The sequence below is a fragment of the Perna viridis genome, chromosome 6 (genome assembly GCF_037379345.1).
Source record: "Perna viridis isolate PV_CMFRI_1.1 ecotype Kerala chromosome 6, ASM3737934v1, whole genome shotgun sequence".
Lineage (NCBI taxonomy): Eukaryota > Metazoa > Mollusca > Bivalvia > Mytilida > Mytilidae > Perna > Perna viridis.
This window is the reverse complement of record NC_142450.1, coordinates 24,991,310-25,016,423: the sequence shown is the minus strand read 5'-3', so window position 1 is coordinate 25,016,423 and position 25,114 is coordinate 24,991,310. Positions and strand designations below refer to the sequence as shown.

Sequence of the window (25,114 nt, the reverse complement as noted above, 5' to 3'; positions counted from 1 at the left end):
TGTTGGTATTCGATTAACATTTATCTTCAAAAAAAAAATGAAAAAAAAAACAAATGAAAAATTTCCAAAAAAAAACATTGAATAATTAACAATCATTTTAATTTTTGTTGTTGTTGACATAATGCAATACCCATAGGTACCACTTGAGGCTTTAATATTTCCATTGTAATCATAATGTAATCATAAAGTTACAGGATATTTTGAAAATTAAATGATTAAATTAAATTACTTGTAATTAGATTTTTGGATAATTAATGATTAGAATGATTACTTGAAGAATGTAATCAATTACAGCTGATTAACGATTACAATTACAATTACCCCATCTTTGGAATTGAGATTAAAAACATTACGAAGTCAGCCTCATATCTTGACTTACACTTAGAGATCGATGGAAAAGTGATACTGATGACAAAACTATTCGACAAACGCTATGACTTCTCATATCATAATGTCAACTTTCCTTTCATATGTAGCAATATCCCTTCATGATCAGCACATGCGTATGAAGTTTTTTTTTTAACCGTGCCCGATTTCAGTCTTCTGGAACAGCGTTATGTTGCTTCAAGACAAAGATCGTAACTACAGAAGATTTATTGTCGTCATTATGAACTCGTAGATTATTTTGGTGTATTCATTTGCATGCACAATGAGAACCGATTTGTTCTCGTGTCATCGTTCGTCTTCCCCGAATGTGCCAATATACGAACATATGGACTATATTGGAAACGGTTTTATTCTAGTTTTTTAGCTTCATAGGAGAAACTTTGATGAGATTACGATACTAATTTATAATTAAAAGTTGAATGTTGTATATGAAAAGAGAAAAGAAACATGAAAAAGGGTGCTACTATATATTGAACATTACATTTTACAACTGTATTACATTTGTATATTCTTTTACAATTTAATGAACCTGATGGTTATATAAGATTGAGACTTGAATGTGTATATCTGCATGATGGGCATTCAACTGCCTAGATAACCAAGGTTATAGCGGTAATCAAAAGAATGTATTCCAGGGACAAAGACCAGACGTGGAAAACAGACATACACAACAAAGAACATAAAGTAACTAAAATCATACATACAAAGTAACAAAAGTAAATGAGCAACCAACTCGGACTCCACTAAAAACTAGGAGCATGGACCAGGTGCACCGGAAGGGTAAGCTTTTTCCCAGTTGCTTATAACAAGTCAAGTCCGGGGTAGACAAACGAGGAAAGGAAAACTATGACCCGTTGAGTAAATAAGTTTTCATGGTGCTGATGGATACACCATAACGATCGTGGATGACTTCATGATGACGACCATAAAACTTCTGTAGTGATGACTTCAATCTTGTAGCAACATAACTCTGTTCCAGAAGCCTATTTGTTAGAGTTCCAGCGCGATACAAAAAGTCTGCATAGTTTCGGTAAGCTCTGGCATAACGTATGAGTTGTGATATGAACACTCCATACGCAGGAGCCGAAGGGATGTTGCCACAGATGAAAGGAAAGTTGACAATTCTGAATGAAAAGTCATCACGTTTGTCGTAAAGTTTGGTCAATAGTTTTCCTTTATCATCGATTTCTAAGTGTAGGTCAAGATATGAGGCTGACTTCACAGTGTCTGTAGTATCCTTTCTCTCAAGTTCCTTTGGGTAGATGCGATGTATCAAATCCCCGAAATTAGGATTGTTTAAAGATAATACGTCATCTATATAGCGGAAACTGAGATTAAAGGATCTAGCCAAACGATATTCTTTCTTTCTGATCATGTAAAGTCAGAACAATATGAAGTTATTTAATGGAAACATTCGCCCTTCTTTTTTTTTGTCAGCAGGACTTTCTAAAGAAAAACAACGGAGAATCATGGCACGTTTCAGAGACGGTTATCATAAATGTCTCGTTGCAACAGCTGTAGCTATTGAAGGAATCAACATACCAGAATGCAGTCTCACTATTAAATACAGACTGAACCTCAGTGAAATTGTCCAGCATCAAGTTATAGGTATATGTTTTTGGGGAGGAAGGTGGGGGTTTTTCAGTAAAGCAATTAAAGAATCATATCCAACTGAAGGTATAATATATGTGTCCGGAAAACAAGGAGATGAATAAAAAGATAATTCATCAAGACTAAAACTAATAAAATTAACTATACTAAAGAGCGTATTCTTTTTAAATCGAACATTGTATTGCTGATGATTATAAACCTTTTATTTTTTTACCACAGGTAGAGTTCGTAAAGCTGGCGGCAAAGTGATCTCCATCGTTACAGAGGATGAGTTGAAAAGAGAGCTCAGTAACTCTGCCAGAATCGCTTTGATGAATAAAGTCATAGATGAAGTAGAAAGTATTCCAGAGGATTTGCTACAAGATAAAATCAAAGAAAAAGACAAAAAACATCTATGAGTCAGAGCAATTACGTTGAGAGAAAAAAATGAGTAGATTAAGCTCAGCGAAGTATGCTGCTAAGTTCCAAGTCAGTTGCATGCGATGTTCAAAAGTAAATGTTTCGACCATAAACTACGGATTTTGAACGACTGTCACCATGTTGTGATAGATAAATTGATTTTGAAAAGTATTAAAAAAGAAGAGTTAACGGAGCCGGAAATATCTAATCGTATAAGTAAGACCCATCAAGCTTTTGGAGATTGCGGAAATAAGTGGAGCAGTATTAACAAATACGAAGATTCAGAATTTATTTTTTTATCTCAAAAGCGGATCAAAATATACGACGTTGCTGAAGATAAAATAATACCTCATATTAAACAATGGAAACATGTCCCATTCACAATACAAAAGATGACTGAAGAAGACATGTTAGTGTATAAAGAAGATTAAGTCAAGCAATAACTTAAACTTATAAATTATAATTATACTTACCTGCAATCTTTTTAAATTATTTTGTTCTTGTAAGCATCTTCATTTACTATATAGATAAACAAGGATCCATTAAGCAGGATAAGCATTCGTTTGCATGACTGTATTATTGTATATTATCTATGTTGAAAATATGTAAACATTATCTGCCTCTTAAATGTAAAGGTAACTATTCAAATGTCATGTCTACATTTGTTGCTTATATATACCTGAAAATTAATAAAGCTTCCAATTCTAGCTTTTTTTATTTTTATCAAGTTGGAAACACTTGTTCTTAACGATTAACTACCGTTGTCAGTGAAAATGACTCAAATATTTTTAGTTACAATTTATTTTTTGTTAATGTGATGACACCTTAAATGTGATCTACTACGAGATGAGTATCCAATATGTGAAATATCCTGTGCAGCGTTTTGGCGTCCTTTTCTGCCACTACCTGACACCAGACTCATTTGTGCCAATAATTATTGTATTCAATTGCGCCACTTATAATGAAGAATGGTAAAAACATTTTAAAGAAACATTAGTTTGAATACCTTCCTCCTTTATCCGAACTGTAAAATGGCAATAGGGTATGTAAGTCTCGTTCTAGTTTCATTTTCTTTACCGGAATTTACGACGTAGAACGTATTGAAACGGAGGACCGATCTGCATTTTATTGTTTACTTCCGGGTACTCGAATTTCTGTATAACAATGCAATATCTTCTATTTTATATTCTTCTTAATACCTTTATCGTGTAGAAATAGATAATTGGTATTTTTTATCGGTATTATTTACACAAAAAGATGTTTTGCTATCAACACCGAACTCAACGCTCTCTAAATGACAAGTTTCCATGCTTTCGAATGGCAGACTAGGACCCAATCTCGTGAAATCACGGGGTCACATGACGAGACTTACATACCCTATACATAGCTAGTGGATCGAGTGAGTCATTTTCATGATTAATTTGATTTCTATCTTTAAAAATAACCGCAGATAAGTATTCAAATCATTTTTATATATTATTTCAAATTCAATACAAATCAAAAGTAAAATGATATACGGACAATCAAGTATGGTGACGTTGAAAAACACATTGAACTACAACTAAAACTTTCATTTTATACTACATGTAAATTGAATGTTTAAACAAGAATTATATCTAATATAGATAACCATAGACCACATCAAGAGAGAAACCTTACATATATGATAGGACGGTCTACCTAGAGCGTAAAAGGAAAACCGTGTCCTTTCCACTATTTCTATTATCTCTGGGTCGTAAATTACACATCTATTTAGTATAACCGAAAGATTGTAAAAACTCGTGAGTTTGTAAAATCATATGATCATTAGTACGTTTACATATTAAAAATACAAAAATGACGCTCATATTAATATTACAAATTCTGGTATGATGTACACGTGTTTGAAGTAGTAACCCCTCATCAGGACCATTTGAACAAACTAGGAATGTGCGCTTGTTATTTTCCTATTAGTCCAAGAAACCTAGACTACATAAGTAGAAAACCATCCACGCTTTTTTTTAACTGAATCTGTCAACTGTTATCGTTTACACCGTGTAATATTCCCTAAGAAAGCATATAATCATTAAAGCACAATTACACATATTTCAACACAAGGTGTAAGCAGAACACTGCAGATACAGCATTAAAACAAACAACAGACGCCAATCAACATTTTAGCTAGCCTAGCAGGACACATTGAACCATTCTAGGAATGAATTAAACATTTAAAATAAAAACTGTTTTAACTTCTGAAATAGTTAATAAAATTGTTTCGCCAACAGGGGCACATCTAAACGGATTTTGTATACCCTAGTACGTGTGCCTGCAGTATATCCATTATTATGTTTGAGTATCTGAAAACAAAAACTTCCTAATATTTGTACATTTAAATCGAACAACCTTATCGCGTTAACATTTTAATCAGATTTTTAACCAACAGTGTCCTTAGTTTTTTGCATAACAGAATCAAAGGGGATCTAAAACGTACCGGAAGAGTAATGGAAAAACAGGGAAGTGTCTGGAGTTTAAGAAACATGTTAATTAACAGTAAAATCAGAACATACCAGGAGATCGTATCTATTTTGGGTAATGCACACTTACGTAAAAGGAAAACCGTGTCCTTTCCACTATTTCTATTACCTCTGGGTCGTAAATTAAATGGTATAAAATTAATAAGATACGAGTTGACACTATATCTAGGATATATCCCAATACACTCCCCGATATTAAATGCACCCTTAAAATTTCAAAATGACTATGGTACCATGTGTTTCGTGGATTCCACGAGGAGTGTCCAAAGCAAAACCAGATAGAGTAAGCAATTAGTTAATTAGAGAAGTAGACACTGAATAGTTACGTATTTGATTTGGAGAGACTAGAATTCTATTGAAAAAATAATGCATAACTTACTCAGATTTTTGCTGACGCAGTGACGGTCCTAGACCAAAATTTCTAAACAGTAGCAAGTGATATTCTCCATGATAACCTTCATAAGGATTTAGACAAACTCTGTGACTGGTCAAATAAATGGAAGCTTTCATTTAACACAAACAAATGCTAAGTGATACATTTTGGTAATAACAACAATACACTGATAGTACAGTGCTTTCAATTTCATGAAGAGCCAGTACCCGGAACTTGGCTATGGTAGCATCAGGTACTGGCAGAATAAAAAGCAAAAAAATTATAAGGAAAAATGTAGTAAATAGATATCTAAGATCGTTCCATCTGTAGGTTACGGGTATGGCTCCAAAATCGTAATCTTTAGTTTATTATTGTTTATATAATTGGTGTCTTCATCGAGGTCCGTGTCGGAATGTAATTGGTAAAGCGCTTTAACCTACGATGATTTAATGTAGTGTCAATTTATAGAAACATGTGATGACTAAGCAATCACCGATTATTTTGTGCAGAACAAAAAGCTAAACACAGTCACATGATGATTCTATGAAAATGTGTCAAAAAAATGCCGTTCATATTTTGAATTGCCTATACCCATCATTTTCCTGATATTTGTTGTGATTTTTGCAGATGAGTGCAGGAATTTTTAGTGTTGACAACATGTTTTAGAGAATATGATTTAAGGGACGACCATTCGATTCGGCGGGGACGGGGAGTTTTGGTAAAAATGTTCTGGCAACCCTAAGTTTGAAAAGAACATGGCTGAACTTTCCTCACAAGTTGATAAAAAAAAATATTGGATCCAAGATTCAACACTGCTATAGATAATAATAGAAAATAAATACATTGTAATGTTTAAACAATTCTGTTCGTCTTAAAGTCAACCAGACTAAAACTGCCAGCCTTGATCTTTGTCAGAAGCAAAGAATTTCTTATCAGACTATGATTTTTAGACCAACATTTCACAATGCAACAATGCAATTGCTCTACATGTCACAGTAATAATTAGGCAATAAACAAATACAAAGTTTTATTATGAAAATAATCAGCACTAGGAACCACCACATGTTATGGAATTTCATTTAATTAATGTTTAGTTTTGTTCCTATGCTTTTATTTGCATGTGTTAGTATTCAAATTTGTAACAAGTGAATAAAAGCCTAGGAACAAAATATGACATTTATCAAAATTTCATATAAAATGGCATAGTATTAAACAGTCAACAAAGTTTATCAGCATTAGTCTAGAAATGGATCTGGTGGGAATCATGGGGAGCTCCTGGATTTTAGGGTTTTGAGACTAAGTCAGTTATGATTCATCATATATCTTGATTTCAAATTCATATATTTTAAAGAAAACTGAAGCAGATATTGCAGACTTAATCCCATATTTTCAAGTAAAAATTAAATCCACCCCCCTTGGCCCCCACCAAGGCATTGCCCTTGGCCCAGTGAGGGCCTTAAACGTCCTCCAGACCCCTTGCCGAATTTATTTGGTACCTCCTACTTTCTGTAAAGTACCTCCTACCTGAACAATTAATGAAACCCCTGATGGTAATGACTAATATGTTAAAAAGTAAAGGCCACTTTTAAGGAGAAGGACCTCTGAACCAAATCTGAGGTATTGTAATCATATCAATATAAGTATTACAAAAGCTCAAACAGTTCTTGGTGTGATCAGGAGATCCTTTAAAACAGGATATTCATAAATTTGAAAATGTTCGACATCATGCAACAAAATTAGTCAAAAGGTTTAATAATGAGGATAGATTTAAAAAGTCAGGGCTTCCAATTATAGGATATAGATGTGACAGATATGACTTGGTAACATCTACATGTATTCTCTTTATGCAACAATGATACTAGAGAACATTCCTTAAAACTTGCTAAGAAAAGATGCATCTTCTCCATACATTTTCGATGAGCATCTTTGACCAGTGGAATAGTTTATATAGGAATACAATATATGCCACATTAATCAACTGTTTCAAATCAAGACTTAATAAAAAAAAACTGGAACAATAAGAAATTAGTCCCTTCATACTGATGAAATTTCAATATTTAGAGACATTTTTCAAGCTGTATTTCTAGCTTTCAACATAAACCTTTTAATGTTTGAAATTCAGCCATCATATTTACATATATATGGTGTGAAATAATCGTGTGATAGCATGTACACACAGTTAAGTACCCAATTTCATACCTAAAGTAAGCAAGACAGCGACAGAAGACCATGTCTTGCAGTACCACAGCTGCAAAATTTCAGGAACATTGTATTCCTGGTACTCATTTCACAGGTGCTTAACACACTTGAATCTTAATCAGATTGGAGTTATTTGTACTCTACTCATGAATGACTTTGTTGATGATTCAGTGGCATGGTGTTATTGATAATGTCTTAACCAGTTTGATTACATGCGCAAATGAATGTGAGACTTCCTACAATCCCCTCTTTGCCCCTCATGAAAATTATAAAAATCATTTCCAAATTATAAACGTCATTTCTAACAGAACAATGTTTCAGACCCCTACACTTTAAGGTCATTGTTGACACTTTGTCCCTATCAATAACTGCTGTTTTGAAGCTCTAATCTACAGGTTCATGATACAAGAAACGTTCCTTCAGGGCATTGTTTCATGAAGCTTACGTAAGACGTATGTTCACGTAAGACCTATTGTTTTGTTAAGGATTAACATATGCATGAATGTACATGTATGTCTTACAAGTGCTTTCATTTATAAAAACAATGCCCTGATAACGAACACATATTTTGTTCTTCATATGTAGCATTTATTGATAAGATTTCAAGTCTCTGTGCTTGTACATGTAATTAATTTCTAATTTGACTACATGTGTACGGGAATCTAAAAATTCATCAATTGAATGTAAAAATCAGTGAAATGTCAACAAATTCACCTACAAGAGAAATTCCCAAAGTGATTGAAGCAAACGTGAATGGAACACATACTTTTTTCCAATGTGTAATTATGACAATGAAAAGAGAACATATTGTGGAGAAAACAAATGTCTTTCAACAACTTACAAATTGTCCCTAATGATGAGGTGTTTTACCCATATTAGCTACCTGTATATTTTTAGTGAAATTTTAAAGATACATGTATTTATGTAATGAAGAAATATTTTCTTAAAACAAAACCACTACAAATAAAGATAAAGAAGGCACTACATAGAAACCTAAAAGATATTCCAGCAAAAGCTATAAAAAGAACACGTCATGTTGCATTTGTCAGTTGGACCAGCGTAACTATTTGCAGGTGGTGCATAAGCACTCTCTCCCATTTAATCCAATTTTTAAATTAATTTAAACGCCTTTCCTCCCTCAGATACTTAAGAAATTGTTTCCATAGTTTGACCCCATAATTGACAAGTACAGGCCATACCTGGTTGTGTTCACTCTGAGTATGTTGAACCACATACAAAAAATGTAATGATAAGACACTAGTTGAAGTTGGCAATTATAAAAGGTTGATATGTGTGCTAGAATTATAGCTTTGCTATGCACAGCATTGTATGAATGGGAAATATGATTAAGACTTTTTCTGAGCTAATAGTGATCAAGTGGTTGTCTACTTAGCTGATAAATGCTAATTGAAGGTCTTTCCTTTTTTAGATCCAACTTGATAAGGAAGATCTGAGAAGAATAATTGAAGAAACAAGAGAGTATGTACCCATAATTACATCTAGTATTTAGGTTTAAGATGAAATTATTACTGCTGCCATTATGCTTTTAAGTAAGTTTTGTATTACATGTTGAAAATTCAGTTTGGCTTATTTTTTGGGTTATAAGGATCTGGTTGCTTTCAGTGGCCTTATTTGACTTTTTTGACAATTTGTTAGACAAATCAGTAACCATTTGCATAACAATTTTGAAATGATGATGCTGGAAGTTAATTTTATATAATTGCAATATCAATCCAATTATCCATTAAACAGATTTCTGATTTAGTAAGAAATACATGTATACAAAACACAAGGATTTTTATTAGCAAATTAAGTGTAAGTATTTGTAAGAATCAGGCAAAATGGGAAAAATCAGAAGCATGCATGTCAGAAACCCACTGATCTTACAGTATAATTTCACCAAAAATGTTTTTTCTGTTTGAAAACTACATTTGTACATCATTTGTTCAAGGTCTGCATCACTGGATTTGCTCAGAAATTTTTCAATAGATTGTTAGAAAAATGAGGTTTTTTTGACAGAGTTATCTGCCCTTGAAATGTTCGTTTTCCATGCAATCCAATGAAATTGTAACTCAATGGTCCAGCATGATATGGCAAATCTCCTATTTTCTTGATTCTGATGGTGCAAATACTCAAATTACAATTTCAAAGGAGTGTTTTTTTATATCATCTACATGTATCACCCACTGCCTGATTCTTACAGAGACAGACACTTAAAACATGCACCAATATAAATGAACAGACCATTACATCTGCACATACAGTGTATTACATGAATCAAGTTACTAGTTGCATAGTACTAACTTTAACTGGTTTTATACAAATTGCATAACACATTTTGTTCTTATTCAGTTAAGAATAAAGTTTCTTTAGTTGACATGTTATCATGTAAATAAAATTTTCTAAAACTTAATTATCTTCCCATAAAGTTTGGTAGGCTAAAATTGGTTTGTGATTTTTTTTCAGCTTCCTGTTTAAAGGATTTTTTTAATAAATTAAAAATTAAAATGATGACTGAAATTGAACTGAAAAAAATTAAGTATACATGTATAGAATTTCACATTATAGAATTTCATTACATTTTTTTTTAAACAGAAACATGTAGATTAATTAAGAAATAAAAAAGTTTGATTTACCACACTTGAGAGCTTTTTTGTAATCATTAACCAGAAGTTTGATATAAAACTGTACCATGGTTGAAAAACATCTTGTCTATTTTTTTCGATTTTGCATGCTAAAAAAAATTATACATTACAAAACACAACTCACTACTTAAGTAGCTGTCTTTATAAGAATCAGGCAAAATCTGAAAAATGTGATACACCCCAAAAAAGACTACATATTTTTATTTTTGTAATTAAGTTGTTTTATGGGTCTATATTGTAAAATGTGTAATTATTCATTCATGTCTGCATGCTCTTAGGAGATAATCAACATTGAAAATCCAGTAGATTCTATTGTATTTGAGTGTCATTTACAGAGTTATCTCCCTTAATTTTGAAATCTACAGTGCATTCTATATAATTTTTATCTCCTATGAACATGGATTATATGAAAAACCAAATGTTACTTTAAGTTTACTATGATATTTCAAACAAAAATAAAAATATGTAGGCTTTCCAACCATGAATCACATTTTGCATGTTCTTATGTGGAGTGCTACTTAATTACTGATTCCCAGCAATGTACATGTATTTTGAGGCAACTTATTTACTCATATTTTTGTATTTACTGTATTATAAGTAGGTTACAAGACATATAATATTGTACTTGTCCATATAGCTGAAATATAAATTAGCAGTCACCCGGTAGCCCATGGCTCCTAGACTTTGAGCTGGGCTACCAAACTTTTGGGTAAAATCTAGCTGAACATATATAAAATATTAAACAAAAATATGGTCTCTGCTTGTATTTTCTAATTTTGTACCCTTGATATTGTACTGTAAACATGTACTGGACCAGATGCCTTTGTACTTAGATATTATCAAGTGAAACACCTAGAGTTATTGTAATACAGGCATATACACATGTACATGTACAGTAAGAAATAAGGAATTTCCTTGAAAGAGAGCTAAAGAGCATATACTAGTATTTCATTTATAGTGCTACAGTAAGCCATCATGTTTATTGAACGCTCACCAACTTCATTTTTTTTTCTCTAAAGTGATTTAGATGATTTATTAGACGATGATGAAGATGAAAAACCAAGTAAACCAAATAAGAAGACTAGTAAGAAACGATCACATGATGATGAAATGGATATGGATTTAGAAGATGATGATATAGTGGCCAAATATGGGTTAGATGATTATGATGATGAAGATGGTAAAATGCAATTTAATCATAAGTTTTAATTAGCTGTAAATAAAACTTTCAAATTAAAAAATTTTTAAGTAGTAACAAGGCACTTTTCAAACACATATAAAGACCAGATATTACTTGTAACATTAATAAAATCACTGTTACTGGAAAATATTTGGCATATCCTTTATATCACTGTTACAGGATAAAGAATGTAATTAAATTTTTTGCATATCATTTTATGATTGCAATTCTGACTAAATTCCAAATTGAATGTTCATGTCTCATTTTATCTGCTTAACCATTTTCCAGATTATTTATAATATACTGCTGTCCATCTGTCTGTTTGCATGTTTTATTACAATTCAATAATGCTTTGAAGGAATTTTAAAAATGTTTTTTTTTAGTGGAATGATTGGTGTTTCAGAGTTATTGTACTTAGAACACCAAATAAATGTGGAGAGTTATGGTTTATATCAGATGCTTAAGTGCAGCTGCTTTTTTGCATATTGTCATTATAGTGTTATTATATGTATAATTATTGTCTCATTTGTTCACAGAATTGTTTGTTTTTTAGACTCAGCAGCATTATCTGGTATAGGAAACATAGCTTGTTTTGCCACACAAGAAGATGATCCATACATTTCTTCCAAAGGAGAGGTAAAGGAGTCAAATCTTTAAATATGTAATTTGTGTAGAATTTTTCCTTTCATAGTTTTCTTAATTTGTTTTAATCACAACTTCAAATTCATTCTGAAAAATATTTTTTTTTTAAGGTCTTGATTTCTTTAGAAACTTTAAGTGTATAAAATCGAAATTCAGCAAAAAGTTAGAAATATTAGCATGTATGTACTTTTAAAATATAATTTGCCAGTTATTGGCCCATAAATTTGAATGAGATTAAAAACCAAAGTCATTAGTTCAAATATATATATGTTAATACATTCAGTTTCTTATATTTTGAACACCTGTACATTTTATAGATAGATAGTGATGAAGAAGATTTTGAAATCACAGCTACAGACAACTTGGTTGTTTTTGGCAAAGTGGACAAGGAAATCTGTGGTTTGGATGTATATGGTGAGACATATCTTTGTTCCGAGTTTAGTTGTTTAATAAAAAAAAATTCTGAAAAATTTTGAAGGACGTCTACAAGGCTCTAGATGTCCCATTTCCAATATCCACTGGATTGTGAAAGTTATAATTCAATTTTGCAGGTTGAATTTTGCTGTGGGAAATTTTATTGTCATGCTAAACTTTATCATATTAAGCAGAAATATTTTGTAATTCTAAAGCAATGTATATGGCACACATTATTACATGTATTGCAGAGATGATTTAATCCGCTATTTCAAATCCAGATTTTACTATTACGATTCTTTATTTTTATTGTATATTTACATCCATTTTGCCAATTTCTGCTTTGTTTGTTGACCTTGTAAAATCAACCTTGATATATTGAAAAAGAATTTTGAGCCGAATATGTATGCTAGTAGCTTCTCTTGAATATAAAATCTTACTGACTCTCCATGCATGCTGAAAACTGAAAATTTTTTGGAAAATCTTGAAATGAAATGGTTTTATTTTCAGCATAGAATACAATTTTCAGGGCTCTTTTGGCCATCATCCATTTCAGCAAATTCATTGTTTAATTTTACAGTATACAATGAAGACAACTCCAACTTATATGTCCACCATGACATCATGTTAAGCTCTTTTCCATTGGCTGTGGAATGGATGAACTTTGATGTTGCTGAGGAGAAACCAGGTAATATATAGATTCTTTGATTAGTAGAGTTAATGAAGGTCTAATTTAGAACACTTAAGTACCAACCAACATAAAATTCATACACTGTAAAATGGTAGAGTTGATACAATGTGCAGAAAACCCTACAAACAATGTTTTTTTTATTTGGTCCATATAGGTCATACTTTTATGTCACTATATTCAAGAAAGCAAATCTTACGTTGAAAATCAAGAAGTGCAAGCTGCCAATTTCATATATAATCTTATTATTTTCTATCTCGTAAGAGCAACAACTAATGACAAATTAAGACTGATTTTGTGATCTGTAAGTGTAACAAATTTATTGTTTTTTACACATATTTAGACTCCTGTCTGATATTTACAAAGACTGATACTTAATATAGTGGATAGGGCTCTTTCTTAACCAAGAAGCATTTTATTGCTATATTTATCTTCTCTTACCATGACAGTGTAGAATCAACCATTATGGCTTTTACTGCTTTTTTCCTAATTCCTATTTAAATTTATTATCTAGGATGATTTTCTTCTCCTTTTTAGAGGATTTTTTATTTTTCAAATTTCCACTTCCCTCTTTCCTGTTTTCCTTTTAAAAATCATATTTATTTCACATTGGAAATTGAAACTGGATGCTATTGCAGTATTCGAGCTGATGGACACTATTGTAAAGTATGCAACTCTGGAGTGGTAGAAGATGGGATTCATTTCATGCTGAAGTGTAGTGCTTATTCAACCTTAAGAGTTGGTCTCTTAATTGACCTTTATGACCTTAGCCTCTATGGATTTAGTGAAATAGAAATAACTTAAGACATTGCTACATGTTGATATAAAGAAAATTGTGTAATTTATCATTGACATTTCAAACATTTGATCGCAGACATAATCTGTAATTTATTCATCTTGCTCATTTTAATTGCTAAAAGACATTTATAGTACATCAGTCTTCGTTTGTGTTCATGTTTAATCTTTACACTGAAAGTGTTTCATATATATATGAATTCTTAGGTAGCTTTTTAGCTGTTGGTACCATGGAACCCTACATAGAGATATGGGATCTGGATGTAGTTGACTGTTTAGAACCTGTAACTATACTTGGAGAGAAGAAAAAGAAAAAGAAAGATAAAACCAAGAAGAAAAAGAAGAAAAGTCAAGCGGTACTTTTTTAAAGGCATTGCCGAGAGTGAAAAAATATCTATTAAACATGGAAATAACAAGAGTTTTTGTATTTCCTTTATTGTTGTCATAATAAAAAAATTAGAGTGCAATATATGAAAGTAGAAAAATTTGAACTATTTAGATTTTGCATTATTCATTTATAAAATCTTATTTCCAGTTAGCAAATTTCTTTTTAAATGACAATTATACTGATTGATTTACTGGAAAAGAATATTTTGTTTCTTATCATATTTCCATAACTTATAATGATGTATATATTCAGGCAAGTGATGATGGACACATGGGCCATACAGATGCTGTTTTAGATTTGTCTTGGAATTCTACCATCAGGTTGGTACATGGTCCTACTGGTATTATTCAATATACAGTGAAAATTGACTTAACTAAACACTTTTTGGACATTAGATTTAGTTCAGTTCAGTCTGGCATGCCCTTTACTGAGGTTCTAAATACATTTAATCTGATATTAAAGACTTTAAATATGGTCTGGTTTAGAGAACAGTTCTGATTATTCCAAGTTTGGTTCTACTTAGTCAGGTTTTACTGTATAGCTAATTGGAGAGTTGTCAAAACCCCACTATAAATATTTAAGAGTGGAGGCTATACAGCAGTCTCTATTAGGATTAGTCTCTTCATTTGGTTTTGTGAAATGATTAGAATAAAATCCATTTAAATTGTTAAATACAAATATTTTACATGTACTTGAATTTCAAAGGCTTAAATCTAAATGATAATTATAAAAGAAATTGTACAAGCAAAATATTGAATTGAAATTTGACTCACAGAAAACTGATTTTAGATAAGTTACAGAGTCTCTGGTACAAACACTAACACTCCAATGAACTTTGAACTATGGTTAACTATAACTAATGTTCTATTACCTTATTCTATACCCTGAAAACATGGAAAACACCCAAACATGCTATTTTTTTTTTATATAAAAAACCCAACATGCTTATTATTTGCCCATTTCCTTTATTCCATAGTGCCTATAGACATATGTTTCATGACTTGCAGGAATGTTTTAGCCAGTGCCTCTGCAGACTTTACTGTTGCATTATGGGATCTTAATCAAGGCCAAATTGTAACCTCCATTACACAACACACAGAAAAGGTAAAGAAATGGCTATTATTCTTAGATACACAGAAGTCCAAGCCTGCTCTTGATATTTATCTTTTTTTTATTCAATGTGTTTAACAAAGTACCCTGAGGTATTTCAATATTTTACTCATTCCATTCCATGTGTGTTGGGCATTTGGAAAGACCTGGTAAATTTTTTTAATCATGTGGAATATTCCATACTCAACCACAAGATGTTGTGGTCAACAAGTTAGGCATGATTTTAGAATATAACTTGGGAGTCTTACTCACAAACCAGGTGACTTATGTATACTGGTTTAACATCTTTCCAGTGTATATCTCATTCTGATAATCTTTGTAATGAAGAACAGGGGCCTGCGTGTGTGGATCATGTGTCATCAAGGTCAGGTCAGGACATGTTTACTAACATGTTCAAATTAGCTCAACATTCCATATATGGTATAATATTCTTTTTATAAGTTCGTCGATCCCTATCAAAATCCTTATATGCCTTCCAAATTAAGTTCATATTTCAATAGCGATTGTCAACTTACAATAAAATAGACAAAACTTATCAATGGTCTGATGTAGCAGGCATTCCTGACTTAAGTCAAATCATAACTAAATGCACCAATAACCAAGAATTTCACCTTTGCATGGGAACCAGATTTAACAAAAGCAATAATGGCGACTGATGACACTTGTCATTCGTTCATTCCTTAAGTAGTTTAGCATTTACAGTCATGATAATTTTCATTGATATTTAAGAGATGAATGTGTAGGCTTTGTGTATAGAAACAAAATATGTCCATCAATTTTGCTCAAACTTAACATTTTGACCACCAGATTGGGGTTAACACAGTACACACAGGAATTATTTTCTTTCGCTTTTTGGTGGATTTCCATTTTTTGTAATCTGAATTTAACCATAATGATTCTTTATTTTTTTTATTAATATACATTGTACTTCTGACTTAGCCAATTTCTGCTTACCTGTTGTTCCTCCTAAAATCATCTCAGCATATTATGGTTTAATGAAGTACTAGTAATCTATCTATTGTAAGTCAACTTTAAAAAATGGCATTGTGTAAAGTGAACAGGATGTCCATCCATCTTTATATCTTTATTCATTTTTGTAGATGTTAATTTATGCTGAATTTGTCATGTGAATACATTCGCAAGTTTCAAATTTAAATGAATTAATTTGTAGTAAATACTCTAATCTGATTGGTTAAAATAATTTTGTTGTATCTCTATGGATAAAAAAATATTGACATGCCCTTATTCAGTTAAATTCAGAGCTACTTTTCTCATGTTTAAAGATAAAAATATGTTTTCAAATTAATTTATAAGAAATGGCCATGATAAATAAACAATATGCACACAGAAAATTTATGTTATTTTTCAATAGACAAAATTTTTATCATAGCCTATTCTTAATGGTTAAAAAAATTTCCATTAAATATTGTAAAAATCCATATCGCAGGTACTATTTTTCACACATTACTGGCCACTGTGAAAAAACAAAAATTAATACACTGCAAATTAAAAAGTTTACAGAAATATTGAATGGAAAATAAGTTATATGAAATATATGTGTATGTAGTGGAGTTGGATATCGTTATTTAAATTATAACCATTGTAATTCTACTTCCTTCTTGTTTTTAGGCTCAATGTGTGAAGTGGCATCCATTTGAACAACAGACTCTCCTGTCAGGATCCTTTGACCAGTATGTATCTCTTTCATATTAAATGGTTTGATTTATGATGACAAGTTAAGGAGGAGGAACCTAAGTGTAACTCGTAAAACTGTAAAGGTCACATAATGAATAATAAGAAGGAGGTTGTGCCTTCATTGTGTGTTTGTTTTAATACTGTTTAATATATTTTTTAAGGAATGTTTCTAATTTTTAAACTGGTTATAGGAAATATCTGGCTTGCGGAAATTTACACTTATAAACCACGAAAAAAAGTGTAAATCTCAAAGGGCCGACACTTCTTGACAATGATTTTATAATGGTAGTTACTTGTTAAATATAAAAACATAACATTTGGGTCCTATTGCTTAGTTTAAACATATTTTATTGAAAAAATCAAACTTTTAGATGGTACATTATACATCTTACTTAAAATATCAATAAAATTTGCTAACAAGCTTATTTAAGCTCCTTGGGTCCATTGGATTGTCTGCAACTGACTGATCTGATACCAGCCATTAGAAACATATTTAACCATACCTGTCAACCCTCCCTATTTATGAGGGAGACTTCCTCTTTTTGGGTCAATCTTTTTCTTTAGAAAGTATCCCACAGGGGAGACACAAATCTCCCTCTTTCACCAATACCCCCTCACCCACAAATCTCCCTCTCAGCAGAAATATTGCATAAATTCTGTTCTAAATGGCTTATTGGATTGATATAAATCCAATGTTTATGTAACATAATAATCACAGAGAAACAATTATAAAATAATAAATCGTTGCACTAATTACTCAAATTTTATTTAGAAACCTTATAATAGATCATAAATTTTATATCTGTGTCTTATCTTTGTACTTGGATTTCTATGAAAATTATTCTTTTATTCTGTGAAAAAGGTTGCCACGCTAAATCTCCCTCTTAGAAAATCTGAAAAGAAGGAGATCTCCCTCTTTGTGCATTTAAAAGGTTAACAGGTATCATAAAGCTTGTAATCATGTGTAGCCAGACAATAATGCATTTGTGTTCTTTTCACAGGACAGTAAAAGTATATGATTGTCGGAACCCTAATAATTCCTATAAGAGTTATGACCTTGGTGGAGAAGTGGAGAAAGTATTATGGGATGCTTTCAATCCATTTAATTTCTTTGTAAGTTTGTTTTCTTATTGACTGTGATATTTTTTGTTTCATATGTTACCTTGCTTTACCATCCTTTAGGTATTATCTATAGCTTTTAAAAGTTTTGATATTAATTATTGTTCACCTGTTATATATTTCCATGCTGATATTTACACCATCTCTTTTCTTACAATTTAAGGGTTTTCCTTTCATGCCTCCATCAATAATTTTGTCCCAGGTTTAAATTTTTGAATAGATCCATACATACTATTTTTATACAAAAGTATTTTCTAAAACTTCATATAAAATGCTTAATTCTTAAACAGTTTTAAAGGGATTTAATTTAAATTTGATATGTTGAGTCTTATTGTGCATTACCAATTTAGATTTTTGGCTCCATTTTCAATCTGGTACCAAATTAGGTGGAGAATTGAATTTTGACTGTATGGACAAATGAATTATTCAGGTTCTTCAATATGCTTATTCTAAGCAAGTGTTAAGATTTTTAGTTCTTGGCCCAACTTCTGGATTGGTCCTTATAAGGGTCAAAGCGCCAATACTTGGTATGGTCTAAAATGTGTAACCCATACACGTACCTGTACCAACTTTTCCCCATACCCAAATACTATTTTGACAATTTCTTCATTATTACTTGTTATTTCCAGCTGAAAGTTGGTACACATTTGCAAAATGGCATGACGTTTAGGCTCGAATACTTCATTTGTAAAATGTTTGTCAAAAAAGTTGATTTATTTGATTTTCTGTTTTCAAAAGGCCTAAAATGTGTAACCAGAAATTCCTGTACCCAAAAAGTCCGGTATTTTTTGTTATCTTTGCTAATTCAGTGTGTATTCGACATTAGAACATTATAATATTATCAAAATTTTCATTGACAATAAATTAAAATTGCATCAGACTCTGTTTATGAGATTTGTATTTCATTCTGGTTAAGATCGTATCTATGTTTTGCTGGTATGGGGATTGACGCTTGGTACGGTGCGGAAATCAAACTCAATCACTTCTTTTTTAAAACAATATAAAATCTTTCAAAACTTTATCCAAAGTCGTAAGGTGAAGATTTGACCTCTTAACGATTTCAGAAAAAGGTTGAAATCGGACAGAATAGTGAGAAATAGTCAATAAATAGTAACTTCCGGTTACACATTTTAGACTTCTGACTTAAAAAAATTAATCAAACAAGAAATATCAGAAAAATGTACATCATTTTCTTGATGAGAAATGAATTGAAATGGACTTTTTCGCATCTCATGCAATTTTCAGTCCTTAACATACCGCAAGAATAAATATTTTAGCAAAACATTATTTGGGTAAGTGGAAAAGATGGTACGGGTACAGTTACGGGTTACACATTTTAGACCCTACCCCAATACTGAATTATGTTTGACTCTAATATAAATAGAATGTTTTGAGTTAATTGATGTGCTGAATCTTGTTTAAATCTTAATGAATAAAACTTTAATATCAACAAAAATTGAATTCTTGAGGATCTTACATATGACAATCAAGGTCAGAAATTAATGTTCTATTCATACTCGCCCCAACTGTAGCTTGATCAAACAGAAAATTTTTTTTCTCATTTGCAGGCTTCAACAGATAAAGGAGTGGTATATTATGTCGATTCACGGAATGAGAAACCAATATTTACATTGTCGGCACATGATGAAGCTGTTACAGGTACGTATCACATGGGACTATAGGGGACAACCATTTGATTCTGAGTGGGTTGGGGGCTGGCAATTTATGAAAATAAATATTCTAGCTTGGAAAAAGTTCTTGCCTACATCTCCTAGAAAATGTATAAATTTTCTGACCTCAGGTCTAGATACTGCATACGCCTTTTTGTTGTCTCACTGACTTATTTAAAAAAAAAAAAAACAGCATATAATTGATTTCATGTGTTTTTTTTTTTTTTTTAATAACTATAAAGAACTGAAATGAATGAATGATAGATTACCTAAATTCTCAGAAAAGGAAAGATTGTGAACTCAACATAATTAATTTTCTCTGAAAATATAATTAATTCATTAACTGACTCTATCATGTCTGCCCCCTCAGAATCAAATGGTCGTCCCTTAAATATTCAAATGCATGTATCCAAAAGCCTGTTTTGAAGTGTTAATTATCTTTTTTAGGGAAGACTTTCATCACTGTATGAACTTATATTTTCAGTTAGCACATTATCAATATATAATCTTTATAGGGGATTATATTTAAGTAGCTGTCTTTGTAAGAATCTGAAAAATGTGATACACCCCAAAAAATGCTACATATTTTTATTTTTGTAATTAAGTTGTTTTATGGGTCTTTATTATGAAATGTGTAATTATTCATTCAAATCTGCCTGTTCTTAGGAGATAATCAACATTGAAAATTCAATAGATTCTGTTGTATTTGAGTGTTATTTATAGAGTTATCTCCCTTAATTTTGAAATCTACAGTGCATTTTATATAATTTTTATCTCTTAAGAACACTGGTTATATGAAAAACCACATGTTAATTTCTATTTACTATGGCAATTCAAACAAAATGTACGCTTCTACTTATCAAAATAACATGTTTTTCTTAAATTCATTTATTTCAAGTTTAAAGTTTTTTCGTAATATTTTGTAGTATAGTCTTCAGCATCAAGAAATTTAAATATTTTCTGATTCATTCTCTTGAAGCATTGCATATTACATGTTCTTAATAAAAATCTGCTAAACAACTGGTAATGTGTCAGAAGTATGATTTTTCAATCATTTTGGCTCCCAATTGATGAATTGGTTTCAAATTTGGTATGTTGCTTTATTTAGACATGAGACATATGTTGCAAGTGATTTGGGTGCTGTCTGATATAAATTTCTGTACAAGTGGGAGTTTCGCAAGCATGACAATGCATGCAACTTCATGTTTGTATTGTGTCAATATTTTTATGTAAAGAACTCTTCAGTTCCACCAAAAAATGCTAAGTGCAAAAAATAATAGTATTGATGCAATGAATTTTATAATTTCTTTCTACTCTTTTCATGCAAAAACTATTGGTATCAGTGAACGTATTTGTTATTTCAGCATTATCACAGAGTAGTAAAGTTCCAGGATTAATAGTGACAACATCATCAGATAAACATTTCAAAGTATGGGATATTCAGGAGAATAAACCGTCACTGGTGCTGGATAGGGACATGAAAATGGTAACTCAATCAAGTTTATACAGAGAGTAACAATGTATTGACTTGAAATTAAAACAATATATAGATGAGGCTTAGAATTGGGTAAAATTTGAGACTTGCCTGTTTGTTTTTTTTATTTTTCAGTGTGTGCCAAATTTGTAGATAATATAGTATTATTGCGTGAGGTTTCCCATATTGGCTTAGTTATTGGTCCAAAGTGTAGCTGGTCCAATATTTCTAGCCGAGGAACAATAACTCAGCCAATTATGGGATGCAGTTTGCATTTTGATCATGCAATTAGAATTTAATATAAAGATTAGCAAATGCAATGATTAAATCAAGTTGAACAACAAATTTAATCATTTGATTCACTAATCACGCAATTAAGTTTTAATGACTCATTAAAATTAATTGCATGATATTTTCAGTGACTAGTTGAACAACAGACTCCAGGTGTCAGTTTCACGAAAAGTCGTAATTGTAAAATTGATCGTAAGTAATGACGTCTTAAACTAAAATAGCATTGTGACGTAATGATTTACGATCAATTTCACACGATATTTTGTGAAACCGACACCAGGGGTACCCTTGGCCAATATGGATTTTAACCAGTCCAACACGACGTATTGGACGGATAAAAGCAGTATTGGCCGGCTAATTTCTTTACTTGAAGGCTATGTCCTGTATTGCCGCACTTTTGTATATTGTATTGTATTGGCAGTTTTGATGATATATACGCCAATATTCAAACATTAGTCAATAATTATTATTTCTAGTCAAAACACTGTTATTGACTTTATAATGCAATAATACACATTTTTATTTTTACTTATGGCATGGTTATTTAATTACTGTTCTACCACACTGTTGGCCCCAATAATGATGCTAAGTTAGACAAGAAATTCTTGTACAGGTGAGAAAGTAGATGGAGCTAAAGTGTTATATTACATACTGTCAGTGACTGTATCTGATCTATAGATAAAGTGTTAATGCATTTCTGATTCTAAAATACTTGTAGATTGATAGCAATATAAATTTACATTCAAAACCATTTTTATTGGTGGGTCGGGTCATACAGGAGAATAAACTATTACTGGTGCTGGATAGGAACATGGAAATGTTAGTTTACCCAAGCTAATAATAACATTCAGAAACAGTTTTATCCAATATGGTCTTAGGCCATTCAAAGTTAATATCTTGATTCTTGGGCAATTTTTCATGACATTTCATTTTTTTTTTATTTTTCCCAAAAAGTGATGAGGGTTCTTTTAGATTGTTCATTGCTAGGAAAAAGGGGAGGGCCGATGGTTTTTATTTTACTGAAATAGCAATAAAATTGATAATGAGCAGCCTAGGAAGAGACAAGGCTAGGCCTGTGAAACAAGATTGTTTTTTGAGGTGGCCTTATCTCAAAATTAATGAATTTTAACAGGTGATCGTGGTTAAGTGATTGAAGTTGATATAAATATGGTTATACATCCTTGAAATTGTCTCTGCTTTTATCAGTGCCAGTGTAGATGTCATGCTGAAATGTAATTTTGATAATTTCTTTTTGTTGGCCTTTTTAATTGATTTCGAATGTGTTTTTTCAAAAATGCTTACTCTGTCAGGTTATTTGAAGTCTTGTTACCCTATTTGTGCACCTGGTCCATGCTTTCAGTTTTAAGTGGAGTCCGAGTTGTCATTTACTTTTGTTACTCTGTATGTATTATTGGAGTAATTGTCTGTTTAATGTTTTCCAACCTACCTCAGTTTTACTTTCACTGCTTAGAAGATGTTAGACAATGAATAATAATTAATTCTTGGATAGTTAATGAATTAAAACGGCCGAGTAAAGACACCAAAAATTCATTGCACAGTAGGGTACATGTTCTAAGCATCTAGGTAAAAAGATTATGAAGTTGTCACACTTTGTTGTCACGTTTATACTTCATTTGTTTCAGGGTACATTATACTGCTGTGAGTGTTGTCCAGAAGCTCCGTTTGTATTTGCTTTGGGTGGAGACAATGGTCTAACCAAGGTCTGGGATATCAGAGAGAGTGCTGCAGGTAATATAAGTTACAAATATAATTTTAAATGTCGGGAATATTTCAATGGTGTATTAGTTGGTAACTTATCTTTATTATTGGCAGTTATTTGATTGATCCTGGGCAAATCACAAAAAAAACTTTATAGCACATACTATGATGATGCTAGGCGACATGCTTGGTCTTTCATGGGTTAACTACTTATCACATAACGAATGACAATTGTCAAGGTGATTTAAACTTTATAGATTTTGATAGGAAGCTTATAGTTCTTTCTCAATTGTCCAGTGAAGTTCTAGTGATAGTCATTCAGTCAAGACAAGACCAACTCTATTCCCTGAACATTATCACTGTATGCACTGTAATACTGATGAAGCCAGATTCTTGTCATAACATTTAGAATATTAAGAATAGAGTGGTGAGTCAGAATGGCCATTTGGAGTGTGTTACATGCCTTGTTACAGGGCAAAAACAACCTTAAACAAAATATTTTTAAACTCAGATATGTTATTACCTGAAACATAAGAAAGATCTAGTTCGATTTCCATATTTTTCAGAATGATAGATTTTGAGTTTTGGACCTTTTTATAGCAAAATATGTGGCTTTGTTGGAAAATCTGCTTTGCTGTAAAATTGACAACCTCTTGATATATTATAACTTTAAAACCATAATTCAGTCGGGTTTAAATAAAATGTTTCTGTACTTCTATAATGCACTCTATATTTGTTTTATCATGTTACCTAATAACCTGTTGGTTTGTTTTCAGTCAGAAAACATTTCTCTTCTCGGGCTCCACCTGGTGTAACAATGGAGGGTACTGATGACATTAAAGATGAACAGGTGATCCTAGATGAGGATGCAGAGGACGTAGAAATGGTCATGGGAGAACTATCTATAAACAATACACAAAATGACACTCAGAAGAAAAAGAAGAAAAAGAAAAAGAAGAAGAAACCAAAACAAACTGAATGAATTTTTGTGCAATGAAAGATGTTGTTATCATTACTGGTTTGAATATCTTTTTTAGGGCAAAGGGTTGCCCACAATGGAAACCACAGAGATTGAAAAAGTCAGTATTGGAAAAAAAACATTTTGAAGGTCTTTTGCAGGTTACCTTGATAAATAATGAAATCCATTGGTATGACTTTACCCCATTGGCCTTTTACCCAGTACCAACATGAAGCTATATTGGTTGCCTATTCATGTACTGTAACCATTGTTGCTGAGGGTGATAGTGACTTCAATGTCTAAGTGCTGTGTAAAATAACATCTGTGGTGAACTTCATTTGACTTAACCATGGTTGCTATGGAGTTTTGTGTCACAAATGGCTGGTTGCTACATAATATAGGTATAATTTTGACTTATGAACTCTATTCTTCAGGCCATGAAACTGTGTTGGTTCCCATTTGATATATTGATTGTTGCTAAGAATTTTTCGCAAATTTGGTGTTTAGCTAGGGAAAATTAGTTTGTCCTTGACCTGTAAGAAAATACCTGTTAGGTTATGTGATATTTTTTAGTTGCTTGGCAACAGTAAGATAAAATGTCTAGTAGCAACTATAAGCAGTGTCCTTTAGGAGGGCTTGTAAGTCTTTTCCTGGACCCTTAACTCCCATTCAGAAGCATACTATATGATGTGGTTGTTATGTGGATGTTCATTTTCATTCGGTATGGAATGGGACTGTGTCAATTTTTGTAAATTAATATCTTGGCCTGGAAAAATTTGGAAATACTTTTTGGCTTCCATGTAGAAAACAGTAAAAAATTCTCGTCTCCATATTCCAGAATGAT

General features: G+C 31.7%; 1 protein-coding gene and 1 long non-coding RNA gene across 3 annotated transcripts; one reads left to right on the top strand and one right to left on the bottom strand.

The window, feature by feature from the left end:
* Positions 1-2,215: 2,215 nt before the first annotated feature.
* On the bottom strand, positions 2,216-4,168 carry LOC148614224 (uncharacterized). Of its 2 annotated transcripts, none has more exons than XR_015923596.1 (3): positions 4,078-4,168; positions 2,871-2,916; positions 2,216-2,354 (listed from the first exon to the last, which is right to left on the bottom strand). It is a non-coding gene; the product is annotated as an uncharacterized LOC148614224 (long non-coding RNA). The 2 variants fall into 2 exon arrangements; XR_015923595.1 differs by having other exon boundaries at positions 4,057-4,141.
* Positions 4,169-5,059: 891 nt separating this feature from the next.
* On the top strand, positions 5,060-24,327 carry LOC148614223 (periodic tryptophan protein 1 homolog). Its single transcript, XM_088588157.1, has 15 exons — positions 5,060-5,193; positions 8,912-8,961; positions 11,147-11,307; positions 11,861-11,943; positions 12,267-12,363; positions 12,944-13,051; positions 14,054-14,202; positions 14,487-14,554; positions 15,242-15,338; positions 16,974-17,035; positions 18,041-18,152; positions 19,727-19,817; positions 21,193-21,314; positions 23,237-23,342; positions 24,089-24,327. The coding sequence occupies exons 1-15, from the start codon at positions 5,131-5,133 to the stop codon at positions 24,292-24,294; spliced, it is 1,575 nt and encodes a 524-aa protein (XP_088444283.1). The 5' UTR covers positions 5,060-5,130; the 3' UTR covers positions 24,295-24,327.
* The last annotated feature ends 787 nt before the right edge of the window (positions 24,328-25,114 follow it).